Genomic DNA, 17,653 nt, shown 5'->3' on the forward strand with positions numbered 1-17,653 from the left:
TTGAACGAACGACGGAGTGTACAAGAGACCAGTAGTGAAGCTCGCCCCAGTACTAACTGGAAAAGATGTTTTCGCGATGGAAAACAGGGCCGGCGATGTAGCGGCTGAGCTTTCTAACTCAATTACCAAATTGAATAGCGCTCTAAGGCCATTTCAAGCCTCAAAGCTAGAATAGCATGACAAGCAAAATTTAATGCTACATTCTATTGAAGCCATACGGATTTGTTCAATTTCTTCAACATTTATATTTGGCAACTATTATTAGTACGCAATCGTCATTCATGAAGTCAAACTATAACTCAAACTCGAACTACCTCAACCACCAGCAAAACAATACTACGACTTAACAGTATTGCATCAGATTCTTTGCGATTGGATTGCGAATCAAACTGTTATTGATACAGAATATTCGACAAATCTTCTACATGGTTAACAAATTTCCCATGACATCAAATTTACACCGAAAAAGTGACGTTAAGGAAGAGTGTTCACATTCTGTCGAAATTAATTTCTACAACCAATCAACAGTTGAATTTGACATGTAAATCCACGTGACTAGCAGCATAAAAGGAGCTCGAAAAACTACCAAAAATCATTTGAAACTTGCAATTTTGGTTATATTAAACTGACATACAGTGCGTATTGAATCACACTTTCTTGAGCGGTAAATTACTTGTTATCGTGTATTATTTCTGTAGATCATATTAGTGATTGTACAGTTTTAACTTTACTTTAACTTGCTGAAAAGAGAATTAACTTTGATATTTTCAATTTTTCTTTCTGAGGAACAAAGTTCCTAAGTAAGAGAAACTTTGTGCAACGCATAAAATCAGTTTCTCTTAATGGCTTTAACGAAGCCTACTCTAGTTCAACATTGGTGTTATTGAAACCAATAGAGAGACTTGCTAACATTAAAATTAGAAAAATATTATTATTGTCAGATTTCCAACTGGTAAGACATACCGTTTTACAACTGCTAACTGCAGCAGGTTGAAACTTTGCATAGTTATAGCCAAGTTACAGGGCTACAGTTTGTAGGAACGGGAATTCCTAAATTCGGTTTATAAATAGAGTTATTGACAAAAACTCAACAAAAATTGATTGTCTCAATTTGAATTATTTTGTTATTCTGAGAGAAACAAGTTTGTCATACAGCAAAGCTGAGCGATTAGTTATCAGAAGTAATTGAGCAACAAGTAATGCAACGGTATTCTACAGTATAGCGGATAATACAGTTCACAAAAGTTAACGGCAAAAACACAATATCCGGACAGATTTGAAACAGCTGAAACGAACTGGGCGGTGTAAAGTTTTCCTTGACTTCGATAGGAGAGCAGCCGTTACAGGTCAGATTGGAGTATAAAGCACAGAGGTCTTAGAAGTTGATAGTAAACAATAATTAGGTTTTGCCTCAGAAAATTCTGAGGAATTCTGTGGTTTCGTGTACTTATTGTTAAAACTCATGCTCAAATTGACATTGATTTGGCACATTACTTTTTATTAATGTCACTGTTCATACACTGTTCAAGCACATCATTAATAAAATATAATTTCATGTTCGGTTTAAATGATTGGTTGTTTATTTCCGGTCTTACACATAATCTTAAGATTGAAATTTTTTGATAGCAAAAAAGGAAACAATTAGTTTCAGTCACATTTGCTCGGAAAATACCAGTTCACGATAATCAGTTAGATATCAAACAAATTAAAGTAACTTTTTATCAATTATTCGCGGAAAGCTCAATGTTACTTGTCTTCTTTAGCTGCTTGAACTCTTTATATGTCGCTAAGTGATCAAATATCTGAGAGAATCCCAGTTGTTGATTAACTTCGAGAGGGTGATAACAACCGTGTCGCTATATTCTATGGGTTGGGCAATTAGGTTTGAATTTGCACAGAGTATTTTAAGACATTAAATATTTTTACTCTTATTTTGTGACACGATCAGAACATGTCCATTCCGAGATGTGGATCCAAATTGTATAATTCAGCACTGATTTAGTGTTATTACGATCAGGGTGGCATGATTTGCTTTGCAAGATTTTCCTACATTTTCCCGTTCGTCCATTTCTCATATTTTCCGTTGAGAAACTGTTATGCAAGCAGTATAATTCAGCATCAAATAAACAATCGACATCGATCATACCTGATGTCATAAAGATGACGACGAAGTTGATGAATTGGAAGAATGTCATGAGCACTTTTGTCTAAAGCAGAAAAGGTCATTAATTTGACATTATAAAGACATCAAAACAAACATATAATGACTAGTTACACTCAGAATATTAAAAGGATGACTTCAAACAACTGTGAGGTAGCTTAACATATTAATTTAAGCTTGTTTATAAAAGAAAATTGATTTTACATACAAAACTTTTCGCCAGAAAAAATGTCTCATAGAGACCTGAGATTACTTGCGGCTTTCAAATAAAGAAATGCAAGTGGCTATATTTTGTGAGAAACGATGCAAAAAGTTTGCAACGTTAAAATTCCATCAAACATACAACTTTGATGCAATGGAACACGTTTCTTTGAAAAAAAACCATCGAAATAAAATAGCGGATTTCAAAAATTTTGGCTTTTACTTGGGAATAAAATTTTTAAGAGCAATTGAAACAACGTTAGTGGTAAATTTTTCTTTAAACGGGTGTGCTAAATGTGAAATCAATACATAGTTAATCATACAGGATATAAATTCTATCAACAACACTTTTGATGCTCAGTTTTTGACCCTTTCTTTTAATGAAAAAAACATCTCAGCACAAAAAAAAACAAAAAAAAAAATTAAACGAAACACTGAAAATTTCGTTTTTCAAAATTTACTCACAAATAAGTAAATAAATGAAAACTCTAATTAAAAAAGTGGGAATAAATCAACTTAAAGCGACTAACTTTGAAAAAATTGCTCTCGAACGACATGTGGGTCATTTTAGTTGAGAGAGCAAAGAAAAACTTTTCTTTTTGGAGCAAAAAATTCCGACTACTCTGGTATTCGAATTCTCCGCCTCCTCCGTCTTAGAAAAAAGCACTTACCACTCGGCTATCAGGTCCAACTCTTTTCTTAGATTACAGTTGGTTTTATTTTGGCAATGCACTCTCAACTAAAGCAATTTGCATAAAGCCTAAAATCATTAAGTAAATTACAAAAAAGTCATTCAAAAAGTGAAACCGAAAGAATAAACTCGAAGAAAATGATCAAGCAGAATTTTTCTATAAAAAGACACACAAGTTTACAAAATTTTCTTCAGAATTTGTTCGAGCGCAATAAAAAAGATATTTTGTGAGCTTTAGAACAAGATCTATCAGTTTCTTGAAATTTCATCTACCTTGTATGGAACTTATCAGTTAAAAACTGTCACAATGGCAAAGATATTGTGAAGTGACGCTACAACAAAATGCAATGGTTATTTTTTTGCAGAGAATTACCAGTTAAGAGAAAAATAGAAGCGCTCAAGTTCTATTTTTACCTATGAGAACAAAGAGCTAAAATTTTAAGATTTTCATAATAATAACTATACTGTTACTTTGATCAATTTATTTGATATTTAAATGTTTGGGGATGTTTAATATGAGGGTTATAATCAGAATAATTTACATAGGAACTCAATTTACCTGTCTTTCTTTTTAGCATCCATTTTTTTAAACCTTGACTTCAATTTTCATTGACGTAAACTTTGATATAGTCTACGAAAAAGACCAACAGATTTTATTTGGTTTTGAAAATTCCGAAAGTAATGCCAAAATTCGAAATATCAGTTTATATAAAAATATCAATCTTAAAGAATTCTGATAAAATCTTTGGAGCAAAAAATCGCAAAAAGTAGGTTGGAATAAAAAGAATTCATAGCATTTTTTTCGTTACCATTAGGTCGGCTTGTGACATCTTAAATATCTAAGCACGACTCCAATTCTTAGCTTTTGGGGATTTGGTTTTTGTGCTGATTTGAGATCATAACATCAGTGAACAACAACGTCTGCATGTTGATTAAATTTCAAACAAACAACATAAATGAATGAAGCTGGGTAGCTGAACAAAAGAGGCACAAAGCAACATCGAAGCATCAGTTAGTCAGCAACACACTTATTATTATATACATTGCCATAGATACTAACAAGTATTTCACTCTTCACTGTCTAAATCAAATAAAAATCAGTTAGTCACAAAAAGAAAGGTTTTTTTTGAGAATCTGGTTTTAGTCACCATTCATGTTCTAAAAGGTCCGTACCATATCAGATCTAAGGCGAGTAAAGCATTTCTAAGGCGTTTAAAAAGATAGCATAGTCGATTGAACTGATACAACAAACATACATGTAATTTTGTACTCGATGAACTTAGGGGTATTTTCATTGGGGCGATTTTTTAAAAACGACTTCCTCTTGTCAATTTATCACGTCAATGCCGTCGTTGAAATTTTAAATACACAGACGGATTGGAAACCCAATCTCATGGGACTACTCTTTATATAACTACTCATAAAACTTTCAAGCTTCTAAGCCTCCCCCGTCCCAATTAAACAAGACATCTTTACATTTGTTATCATAATTACAACGTGCTGTGGACGAACACATTAAGTTGTAATTGATGCATTAAAGAAAGCCCCTAATGCCTAAAATTTACAAATAGAAACATCGATTTTTTTGAGGTGTTATCAAAATTTTTGTAATCATTTCATAAATAACTCAATTTAGTTCACCTTTAGCCTCATTTTTGTGCAACTTTAGGTTTCTCTGTTAAATTATGCATCACGACAAAATTTAGAAAAATTCTATTTCGTAATAAACGAGCAGCAATAGCAAGGCTAATTTTAGTCTCTTCGTGGATTTCTCAAATCTAAAAGATTTGGATTGTATTGAAGTATATTGGCACTTTTTTCGAGCAAACAATTTTCACTATAATTTTTTTCACGTCAATTGAAGAATAGTCAGTATTCACGTCAAGGTTCATTTAATAACCAGTCCCATATACGTTCAAATGAGTTCCAATTAATATACACTCTGCTTTTAGGGCACAGCTCAAGAATTTTATGGCATCGACAATGAGTTTTCGTAAACTAATGATTTCTCGAGCCTTGACAGCATTTGTTGATTTTTTTAAAATCTCATAGAAAAATCTCAAGAAAAAGGCCGATTGGTTTCCTCATTAAATATAAATGTACTTTAACAATGCAACAAAAATCTTAAGTTGAATTTTATTTTGATACCTAAAGAATCTTCAGGCTTTCAGTTCATTCGTTTTCAAAAGTTATCACCGATTTCTAGAATTTTACCCTTTTTTTATTATTATTTCCATCAACTTTTAGATGTGTCTCCTTATTGACTGGCCTCGTCATTTTAAGTAAAACAAAAATGAATCTGTTTAGGGGTCAAAAAGTTGAACTACAGTTTTCATGACTTAAATTTCATAAACATACCTTTAAAATTTTCGTGATTATTGTATATTTGCCAATATTTATAGATTTTTTATGGTGCACTATATAGCAGGTATCCCATTATTTGCTGTCCCAATTACTGGCCCAACTAAACGTAACTAATGTTTCCAGTGAACAGCTTAATGGCTTCAACACTTGTTTTAATGGCTCCGACATTTTTTCTTGAACAATTTCAAAGACTTCTTGGTTTTTACCTGTATTTGATGTTCAATTTCTGTCTCTTGACTTATTCTTGAAATCGAGAGCTCGGATTGGCTTCCTAGTGATTTTTATATTATTTATGAAAAATTATTCGCAAAACTTTAATGGTTGTTGAAACTTGGAATTTTGAAATTGTATTTTATTAATGTTTTTCTTTATTTTGCTGTTTGTCTTGTTTGGAAGTCTCATTAATGACAAGTTTGATTGGTTTTCTGAAGCTGCTTAAACAATTATTTAAAGGTTTGAATTTGTAACAACTCAAACACCAACTGTTTTCAAACTGTACGTGAATTTTTGAAGATTTTCTATCTCTTCTGCATTTGGTGGACAGGGCAATTAAGTCAACATTTTGTGAGGAAGTTCAAAAGTGCAAAAACATCAAGTGCAGTCGAAACATCAAGTGCAAAAGCACATTACCGAGCCTCCTTGTTTGAAAGTAGGTTAATTTTTCGGAGACGGTAGAGGCTTGCTATATGATAAAGGGCATTGAAAGGGATGGGGTGAGGAAGACCGGGGGGAAGAGTGGATTTGAGATTACTTACGACAGTTGAGTCAGCATTGTCTTTATCTCCATGGGAATCGAAGAGTGGTGAATAGTAAGAGTGAAGTTGTGCCCATGAGTCTGAGGAGTATTTTTCTGTGCTGATATTCTTGGTTCGATCTGTGTCGTGGAATAGAGAAGTCTCCACCAGTGTTATCACCAATATCACTGTACCCTAAGCAACGAAAACAAAATTAAGTATTTAAAATAAGTATTCAACAAATACCAAATTTGAATGAAAATCAATAAGTATTTTTCAAAAAACTGATAATTACATGAAACAGAATATGTTAACACTGAACAGAGATAAAACAGAAGTATTTTTTCCCCAAAGAGGTCAACATCACGTTGAAGCAATTTTTCTGCAATCCTTGTCAGCTTCATCACTCCAGAGAATAAATAGGCAAATCAAATGGGGTATTAAAGTTTGCCAATTACGTAAAAAAATTGATAGCGCAAAGGATCTGCTAATAGGAGATAAAATTTTACCTGCAGAGCTCTTCATTAAAAAAAATTCGCGTCTCGGAGTGCGCAAATTACATGACAAAATTTCCAATCTATTTTCCTAGTGGCAGCAACGACCGAATAGATCTAAATAAACATTTGAAGACTTGAAAATATTCTGAAAACACGAGAACTGATAAAATATTCTGAAATTTTTATGTAGTAATTGACTCAATTTAATCAAAATTATGTTAAAAACAAAAATTGCAGCAATTTATATCAATCAAACCGCCGAAACTCCCAACAAGGCAAATTTGAACCAAAAGTTTTCACGTGGTGGTTGAGTTTACTATCTCAACAATCAAATTGAATAGGGCTTCAAGGCCATATCAAGCAATGAAGTTAAAATAGCATGACAAGCGAAATTTAATACTACATTCTATCGAAGCCATATGGATTTGTTCACTTTCTTCAACATTTATATTCAGTAAATAATATTAGTGCGTAATCGTCGTACATGAAGTCAAACTGAAGCTCAAACTCGAACTACACATTTTTTTCCATTTATTCACGTGTTCACAATCACACAGAATTCAGCTCAAACGTAGTAAGAGATATCCAAATTGGTATGCCAGATTCGATGCATTTTAAAATTTTCATACCAATTCAGAGAGTGCGGGGCACCGCATAAGGTATCACCAAATTATGGCTGTTTAGAGAATCTTACGACATAGTTATCTACAACCAAACGGAAATGCGATTTTGACATGTAAACCCACGTGAATACCAGCATAAAAGGAGCTTGAAAGACTACCAAAAACCAGTTTAAATTTGCAATTTAGTTTATATTGAACTAAAATATTGTGCATATTGCAAATATTTTTTATCGTGTACTGTTTCTGTAGATCATTTTAGTGATTGTACATTTTTAACTTAACTTTGACTTGTGAATTAACTTTGAAGAGAATTATCTTTAATAATCTCATATTTTCCTACTGAGGAACAAAGTTCCTGAGTAAGAAAAACTTTGTGCAAAGCACATAGTCAGTTGCTTTTACTGGCTTGAACAAAGCCCAGTTCATCATTGGTGTTACTGAAACCAATAGAGAGACTTGATAACATTGAAGTTAGAAAAAATATTATTATTATCAGATTTGCAACTGGCAATAAATACTGTTTTAAAACTGCTAGCTGTTGCAGGTTGAAACTTTGCGTAGTTTTAGCCAAGTTATGACGGGTAGAATTTGAAGGAACGGGATTTCCAATTTTCGATTTATAGCTTGAGTTATTAGCAAAAAATCAACAAAAATTTGGTTGTTCCAATTTGAATTATTTTGTTATTCTCAAAGAAACAAGTTTGTTATACAGCAAAGCTGAGCAATTAGTTATGGAGACTAATTCAATATCAAGTGATTCAACGGTAATCTACAGTAAAGGGGATAATCCAGTTCACAAAAGTCAACTGCAAAAACACAATATCCGGACAGATTTGAAACCGCTGAAACGAACTGGGCGGTTTAAAGCTTTCCTTGACTTTGATATAAGAGCAGCCGTTACATCTCGGTTGACTGTATATTTTACAAAAAAAAACCGCTAAGAAAATGTCCAATTGGGCAAAGTGACAAACAAAAAGTTCAATAAAGTGATAAATCAATCATTTGATAAAACTTGCGAAAACGCTTGCTTGGCGAAACTTATCCGAATATTTTGAAGAGCATTCTCTATCTTTTTCACTCAGCTCGTTGGATTTTGCTCAAGAGATTGACCTTATGAACTTGTCTTCATATACTTCAAACCTAAGATCGTATAGCCCTTCTCGAGTCGTAATCTTGTTTTAACAAGATTTAACACGGTTTTTCATGAAATAATTTTGTTTGATCTTGATAAAATCATTGTTCAACTCATTGTCTGAGAAATAAAAATCTAGGTGACGTCTTTTTTGCAAGCCACAAACATAAGTGTTTTGTACGCACCTGCCATGCGCAACAAAGAGGGAACAAATAGCGAATGAGAAACTTGGGCAAATGTGGGAACACAAACTTCCCCCCTCTTGTCTCCTTCTTTTTCCTAGTCTTCAATCTGTCAAGTTCACTCTCCAGATGGTTGTTCAGTTTCTGAATATTGCGAATTGCTTCTACTATTTTCTTCATTCGTTCACAGCTCACTTCACTCGCGTTATCCGATAAAATACTCTCCTGTCTATGGAAAAATCCCGAAAACCTCATTTTGGGCTAATGTGGCTGATCAAAAAAGCTGCGATTAAATTATTATTTAAATAACTATTGGCAATTAAATAATAATCAATAGACAAATCTAAACCTGATTTTATTGATTCTAAAATAGGGCAAAGAAATTTAGAAGGTAAATAATAGATTTGACTTGAAAGCTTTGAGCTGGGCTTCGGGTAACTATAAATTTCTGGGTAATTTTGACTTGAATTGACAAAATTGGTTCAATTTGAAAATTGAACATTTATAATTATTGAAATTGGAAATATAATTCAGATAATTACTGTTTAAAACGCTTCATTATTGATAAAAGTAAACCAAATTAACGCCATCGTAGTTCACTAGTTAATAAATAGGAATAAGTTTGTCAAAATTTATAAATATTTTTGCCAATTTGGGTAAATAATTAGTGGGAATAGTTGTAATATTTTGATTGGAGTCCGAACCAATTAGTCATATGTTTAACTTGGTTTAATTCTAGTTAAGTTTGACCGGCAATACTAAGTTTGATCTTTTGAAACAAAAGAGATGTTTCGTCATCAACTGATATTATTGTTGTAGTTGTTGATTTATGGAGTACAATTGGTCGGCTCGAGGCTTGGGAGCTGTTCAGACAGCCGAAGCTTCAATTAGGGCATTCGGGGAATCGAATATTAACCTCATGTTTTTTGAGCTGGGAGAAAATTATATCTTAGCAACATGAATGCACCCCTTTCAGTCCGACAATCCGAACGAAATTTTGTGAGTCTAAAGACAATGAGCTTTCTTACGAAACTGAATTGATTTCGCTTTTTAAATTATTTAACTTTTCATAAGATCACTTTTATAAGTACTTTAAGTCAACCCGACGCACTAGTTGTTATCACCACCGAAACTATTAAACCTTACAAAATGTTCATTTCTATATAATAATTTGATCAAATCTGCCCCCTTCAATGTTGTTTTATGACCGCTTTCAGATTATAAGATGTTATGATGACGTTCTCTTTATTGAAGCTTCGGCTATTCGAAACGTTCTCTCGGGCGGAGCAAGGCTGAAGAACTTCTGAAACGGTACCAAGTCTAAATTTGTTCAGTTGGTAGTCGTAATTTGATCAAACTTTATAACGCACGTTACATTCTCAAACAGAAATATAGTCATAATTTGAATGAATACAAAAGTTATAATATTATCTATGAATGCTCTTCACATACAACCATGTAATACGGGATCTAATTTTTACTGAAAATAATAAACTTTCGAATAAAATACATCAAAGCTTCATTTTAAATAATTTGCAAATTTACGTTAAATCTGTGACAAAAAAGTCACAATTACAGCAAAAATATGTATTTTGTTCAAACGAGAAAACGCTCACTGTATGAAAAGTTTGTTCAACTGAATGTTTAATAAATTCAAGGTGAATGACTTCAGAATAATGACGTAATAGTTGAATAATATCGTCCGCTATCGGACAAATAGGAATGAGCGGAATATGTCCACTTGAATGTTAATGTACTCCGTAATGAAGAATTTACTTTCCTTTCGGTTTTGTTGTGTTGTTCCCCTCAAAAGCACTATCGCGTTGTAATAATTCTATCTTGAGCTGACCACATAAATCGGGCTATGATTTCCTGGATCTTTCCCTACTACACCCCCACCCCGCCCCAAATAACAGTTAATATGCTAAATTGGAGAGGGCTATAATTTCGTTGGGGGTGGCGTTACAATGTTTTTTTTTCCTCTTGACGGCCTTATCGGACCCTATTGTCACAGTACAGCAGTACTCATTAATCATATCTGAATACTGATTAATCAAATCAGAATGCATATCTTTTTATCTCAATGTTTCACTTCACTTCAAGTCTTGGCACCTCAAAGCCATAGCAGTTTTACATCTTTACACTTTAAAAAAACAGTAAAATGCTTCAAAACGTGAAAATCGTTCATAATAGGGGAAAAGCGATAGCTGGGTCACGATAGCAAGGCCAGGAACTTTTAAGGCCTTAACGACAATTAACTGATTGATTTCAACGTTAACGAAAACTCCTTAAAAACAACAATGCTTAGATTCTTCAGAAGTTTACAGTTTGATAAAGTTTACAGTTCTTTTGAATTTTGTTATTGTCAATTTTTCGAGGTTACGATATCTAGGGGCAAACAAAGCTATTTGAAAACTTATAGATTGATTAATGCCCAACCTTAAGTGGCAAAATTAGGGTTTTAGATCATCCAAAAAATCAGGCGAATGTTTTTCTGTAAAAACAAAATTACGTTTGTTTGTTTTTTTATGTTTGCCTGTCTCTAAAAGCCCCCTAAACATCAAGCAAGTTATTTCATAATTGCCAAATTGTCTGCTTCTCTTTATATTTCTCAACGATGAACGGGTATTCAACACCTTGACCTTGAAAGTATATACACTTTCAATTATTTTATACTTGTGTTTCTCTAAATTTTTGAAGCCATGTTTCTCTGTTTGGTTGGCGTTGTTCAATTGGTCTGCTGGTCAGAAGCGGTTTTTTAAAGCTTTTATTCAGTCATTTGTACTGTACTCCAGGACTTGTCTTGCTATGTCTTTACTTCGTGGTTACAACCATATGACGTCACAATAACGTAGAAACTGATTTTTTCTCATTCGTTCATCAGTTTCAACTGAATTGCGTGCGTAAGGACATTTTTTACTCTTATTGCAGCCAATTTTTCAGTTAATTCACGTGATTAAACTTTTGGTCACACGTGACTTACCTCACTCTCTAAATTGACTCACTAACTCTAAAATTGACTATAAATAAAAGAGATAAGGCCAGGTGAGTGTGTTTCACTCTAATTGAAGGTTATTTGATTGCAGATAATAGAAGCAGCAGATTTATAGAGATCCTAATCAAAATATAACATCTAACTTTAATGGAACGATTAATTGTTTTTGGTATATATTTTTTTACTGTCTGTCTGAAAGTGCAGATCTAGGAAAATATCGCGGCAGTTTTCTGGCCATTTATCAGTTACTTTCTCATTTTTGACTTATCTGAAATAAAGTGTGCGCTGACTAAAGTTATCAAGGTTCGCCTAATTTTAAGTTTCCTGGAATAGCAGTTAAATCATGGGCCAATGCCATTTAAATAATCCTCTCGTATATTTATTTCTATTTGGGGAGGACTTATATACTCAACTGGTTTTTTTTGTTCATTAATTATTCTCAAATGAAGTTTGTAGCAATTATATTAGTCCTGTTGGTCTTTTTTATGCGATTTTTCGCTGGACCGATTTTTCGTCTGACCCAATTGACTTATCGTCATCAAAAACGGGATACACAGGTAGCGCCCAGCGGGCATTAAGTTCTCTGAAAGCTTTTCAGCTCGGTTGAAGCTCAAAATTTTTTGGAGATTTATACTTATGGTGTGAAGGGTGGTTCTTAGAGGTTGAAGACCCCCCCCAATGTTGCCCCCCACTGTTGCCACCCCGTCAGCTCTCCAGTGTACCCCCAATTACGCCCGTTCAATTAAGCTAAAACTAGCCTCAGCAAACCGTGCCTAGCTACTGACGAAGCCAACCGCTCGCCGGTCGTTTGAGAGCAATCATTCGACGTTAGTCGGTTTTGTTTTGTTTTGCATTTATTCAGCATCCAATAGATTGGACGGTGTCCCAAACAGCACCCCCCATTGCTAGCTACTGACGAACAACCGCTTGCTAAAAACACAAAAACATTTATACTAATTTTCAAAAAAAAATTTCAAGCTTTTTGAAATTTTTTTTGTCTTCTTCTGAATTTTATTAGCCCTAGATGTCACGGAACCTCTTCTAGGGTTTGATAGTATGTTATTGCATAGTTTATAGTGGTAGTGGAATTGTATCAACATTTAAAAATCACGAGTTTTAGCGATTTTTTAACAAAACGTGCATTTTTTTTTCAATTTTTGTGACACTTATTTCTCATTAATCAGGTCTTTCCAGACGCAGGAGCCAGAAAACCTCACGGGCTTGATAATACGTTACTGGATGATTTCTATTTGCTTTGGAATAATTTTCAAATTTTTTAAAATCACAATTTTTTAACAATTTTTTGATAGAAATTTTTTTTCAAATTTTTTTGAAAAAAGGTTTTATTATATTTTAAATTCCGTTTTTTTTAAAATTCTTTTAAATTTTATGTCGTTTCATAATTTTCTCCAGCCTAGAAACCTCCTCTAGGGTTTGAAAATAAGTTTTTGTATAGTTTCCAGATGTAATGGAAAGTTTTTCGAGATTTTAACATCACGAAATTTAGCATTTTTTTATGAACACGAAATTTAGCATTTTTTTGGACATTTATTGTCATTATTCAGGTTTTTCAGCCTCAGGGGTCACAAATCCTGCCTTAAGTTTTAAAAATAAGTTACCGGAAAATTTTATGTGTGCCATGGATTAATTTTTAACTTTTTTTACCACTTTTCAACTCTTCACACTTTTTTCAATTTTTCGTTTTTCTTATGTGTCTCTAGCCTCAAGAGTCACATAAACTCCTCTAGTTTTTGATAAGAGGCTACTGCATGGTTTCTAGGTACAATGGATTGTGTTCAAGATTTTAATACTACTAATTTAAGCAATTTTTAAAAATTATTTCCAATTTTAAGTTAAATCTTTTGGAATTTTTTAAAACTTTTTCAGGCATCAGTGTCCGAGGAAACTCCTCCAAGGTTTGATAATGAGCTGTTGCATGGTTTCTAGCGCCAGTTTTAGCAATTTTTTTGATAAAATAATAAAATTTTTTGGAAAAATATTATCATATTCCAAGTTTATGGATCAATTGAGCCATTAAAAGTGAGACAATGCAATGATTTTGAAGATTTTAAAATCATAAATTTCCGCAAGATTTTGTTAAACTTTGCCATTGTTTCCAAAAATTGTTTCGATCATTTTTTTACTGCGAAACCTGGAAACATTTTAATTTTGCAAAAATTTGCAAATTTTTAAATTATTAGTTTTTGTTTTATATATTTAATAACAAGGCTAGCAAACTGAAATTTGCAGAGTCGAATCAAGCTAACGCTAGCCTCACTAAAATGTGGCGAGCTACTGACGAAGCCAACCGCTCGCCGGTCGTTTGAGAGAAATTCGCCCGACGTTAGTCGGTTATGTTTCAATTTTCGCCGATCGATTCATTCATCGTACAGGATTGTGAGTGTTATCATTAGAAAGCTTGTTAAAGCTAAAATATCGAACTGAAATATTTTTTCTTAATTTTGATTTTCCGGAGGATTTACGGAGGATAAACGAACAGTGAACGTGATCCCAACTTCTGTTGTTTAGTTCTTATTTTTCGTAATTTTTTACCAAAATTGGTCAAATTTTGCTAAAACATGATTAAACTGTTAGTCATATTCTTATTGGTATTAGGCTTATAGATAGACGAGAGTTGATGAATAGTTTTAACCAACTCTATTGGCAGAAATTCTGGCTAAATTTTTGAAAGTTCAGCTCTTTTAAAAAATTTTTCATAAAATGGCATCAAATATCCCTAATTGTTCCACTTCGTCCAGTTACACTGGTGCAAACATCATGTCTGCTCAAACAAGCTTCTTTTTTTTCAGATATGGGCTAATTGTACCCCCAGTATCTAAGATTTTTCTTAGAAATAACATTGTTGTGGTCTTTCGCTAATTCAAACCGATATTTATAAAATGTTTTATTTACAATTGATATAATAACATTCTCGTTTTCCGGAAAACTCTTATTTTTTTGAAAAAAAAGTTTGGTAACAGCCGCGCAGCAATAGCAGGGCCAATTTTGGTCTGATTGTTGATTTTTGCTATGAAATGATTCTGATTATTTTTTTTTGGGGTCTGTTGGTTGTCCCAATTAAAAAAATTTTCAAAAAAACGTCCAATTAACAAAAGCTCACTTTATAATCCAATAAGGTCCAAAGAAGCCCTATTGTTTTTTGTGAGTGGAAACCATGAATCTTATTTCTAACCTTATGCTTGAGGCTAATAAATCAGTTATCTAATTCAGTTTTCAAGGAGTCATTAAAGAAACTATATATTGCTCTCAGTTGATACCTATTGATTTTTAGTTAAAGTAACTCGATAAGTATGCAAAGTTTTTAATTTATTTTTGATAAAATGAGTTTTTGGTTAAATTACTTAGTTCGATAGAATATTTTTCTGCAATGAAGAAGCAGCCAGAGCTGTACCATTTGTTCTGTTTGTAAAACTTTATAGTTCAAATTTATCGGATTTTAAAGAAGCCGTATATATAACTATATATATATATATATATATATATATATATATATATATATATATATATATATATATATATATATAAACACTTTTTTGAAATAATTTTGCCTTTTATATGTTAGTTACAGACCAAAACGATTTCAAATCAAACCTCAATAATTGATGGGTCAAATATACATGCAAAGGGACAAAAGGACGCCAATGATAAAATATAAAAACGTACGCGCAAAAGCGTCCTGCCTGTATTCAATGTTAGTGTGTAGTCTTTTGACTTAGTGTAACTAACGGAATGTAATATTGGCTTCCAAAGCTATAACAAATTAAAGATTTTACAAATTTTGCGTTGAAACCCAACGGTTCTTTTGCCGTATGCTTTTAAAAACAACAAGGGAACTTTGAGATTTGCCATTTTCAATCTTTTTTTGCAATCTTTCAGCATAGTCAGCAATTAGAGAAGTTGCTTTTTTGTAGTCATTGCTGTTTCTCTTTGAATAATGATTTTTTATCGTTGATACTAGGAGTCTTCGTTATTAAAAAAAAACAATTTCTTTGACAATTTGCAATTTTTGAGGTTCTGTTTTGCTGTCTTGTCCGATCATCACATTAATAGCACATTAATGATAAGTGACATATCAATTTCAGGGTGCCGAAGTAAGGTGCAATTGATTTTCTTCAATATTTTTAGTGAATAGATCTTGGTCGTACAGGCTTCGAAACCGTTTTCTTGCAAAAATCAATTGACCTTTGAATTTTTGTTTGTTGTTTTTTTGTCGTTGTATGACATTCGGAATAATGACAATTCCCAATGATTTTTTCCGAGATAATATATATAAAGCCATTGCAAAATCATATGTTAATGGTATTCAAAAAGTACGAACTTTTTTTTTCCAAATTTGCCATATTGTTGTCTGTCTGCTTGTTAATAATTCTTAATAAAGACAGTTCTCACATCTTTTGTGGTGAAAGACTAGTCATTTTTTTTAAGTTTAACCTTTATCTGATGCTATTTTGACTCTTTCAATAAGCATTTAAAATCAAAACAGACGTTGATTTTTGGACATAAGTAGTGCTTGTTGATTATATATGATTTTCTTGTTTGTCTTGTCTCTTATTCCTCTTAATGGCAGGTAACATTGGCCCTCTAATATCTGATTATTTCATTTATGCAGTGGTTAGAGCTTAAAGAGATTTTTTAAATGGATTCACCAGTTACTTTCGAACAATAAGTGATTTTTTGAATTTTTTTTATATCTCTCCCTCAATTGGTGGACAATTAAGTCGAAAACCTCCCTAGTCGAGACCCGATGTTAATCTTGCAAGATCTTGCAAGATTCTTGCAAGACGATGTTAATCTTGCAAGATCTTGCAAGATGATGTTAATCTTGCAAGATTCTTGCAAGATTCTTGCAAGATTAACATCCGAATTAACATCCGAATAAGATTAACATCCGAATAAAAACCCCAGAAAAAAAATAAAAATGATTCAATCGGCAAAATTTCTAATCCAAATGATCATACGTTTTGTGTGGTGAGTGAAAATAACGTTTTTTGCTGATAAAATAGGTACATGGTGAAATTCGCAAATTGTCTTTATTCTTAGCCTTCCAATCCTTTTGAAAATCGTTTCACAGCTTAACTCTAAAAAATGTCTAGGTAATTTCACCTGCAACATTTGCAGGTAAGCAAAATTGCAGGTAACAATACGTGCAAAATTACCTGCAAAAATTTGATGCGTGCAATTTACCCTATATGCGCTATATCATCTATAATCCTTGCTGTCGGTAACTAGTTTTTGGCGTGCTCCTCTTGGTTTTCATTTTGTGTTTACATGGCTAAAACTGGCTGTTCAGATAATAAGGGGCTTTTAAACCTCGCTAATAACCTCACTTTTTGGTCATTTGGTACGGTACCTTATAATTGCTATAACTCCTCGAAGAATGTACCGAAGTTGATTTTGCGGATCATATCATGAACTTGACACTATACTTCTTCCGCAAAGAAATTATTATTGCCAAAAAAGAGGAAGGAAAATGATGTAGAAAGTTGTGACCGCAGATCCATTATTTTCCTCTGTATTTTCTCTTGTGGTTTTAAAAAGACCATTTTGCGATCTTCAAAAAGCTATCTATCGACTCAAAAACATCTCTGTCATAATTGACAACAATGTTAGTAGCTATCGGTAACCTGTCAGACTAAATGAAGGACCATCAGATATTGTCCAACGACTCCGCAACCAAACTTTATATGTTCAATCTAGAGAATCGTTATTCAAAGCAATCTGATTTGCAAAACGCAAAAATAAATGTTTATAAGCACAAAATCAAAAACAAAACACTCATATGAGAAACAAGAGACAGTTTTGGGCCATGAAACGAGTTTTGAGATGCATAGAATGTATTCGCTTAGCAAAACTTTGTCGAAGCAGAAAATTGGTTTTTGGGGTAATTTGGATGATTCAGTTAAAAGTTTACTCTCTAATAAGTTAAATAGGGATATCATGCCAAGTAACAAGAACTTTTAATTAAGATCAATTTCTTAAGACAATTGTTGGATGAACTTGAGGTTTCAAGAAAAATCAAACCGTAAAATCATTAAGAAATTAAGTCAGTCTG

At 32.8% G+C, this 17,653-nt stretch overlaps 1 protein-coding gene across 3 annotated transcripts in view; it reads right to left on the bottom strand.

Annotated features, from left to right (window-relative positions):
• The window catches only part of LOC142352965 (uncharacterized), a 32,141-nt gene extending 22,051 nt beyond the window's left edge, over positions 1-10,090 (bottom strand). The window contains exons 1-5 of one of the 3 annotated variants that reach the window (XM_075405126.1): positions 9,961-10,090; positions 8,589-9,320; positions 6,173-6,346; positions 4,114-4,134; positions 2,147-2,207 (exon numbers count right to left, since the gene is read on the bottom strand). In XM_075405126.1, the coding sequence (XP_075261241.1) occupies positions 2,147-2,207; positions 4,114-4,134; positions 6,173-6,346; positions 8,589-8,840 (508 nt within the window). In that variant the 5' untranslated portion in view covers positions 8,841-9,320; positions 9,961-10,090. The other 2 variants (XM_075405125.1, XM_075405127.1) reach the window with 2 other exon arrangements.
• Positions 10,091-17,653: the final 7,563 nt, after the last annotated feature.

Source organism: Convolutriloba macropyga, chromosome 14 (genome assembly GCF_964194025.1).
Source record: "Convolutriloba macropyga chromosome 14, txConMacr16.3, whole genome shotgun sequence".
NCBI lineage: Eukaryota > Metazoa > Xenacoelomorpha > Acoela > Convolutidae > Convolutriloba > Convolutriloba macropyga.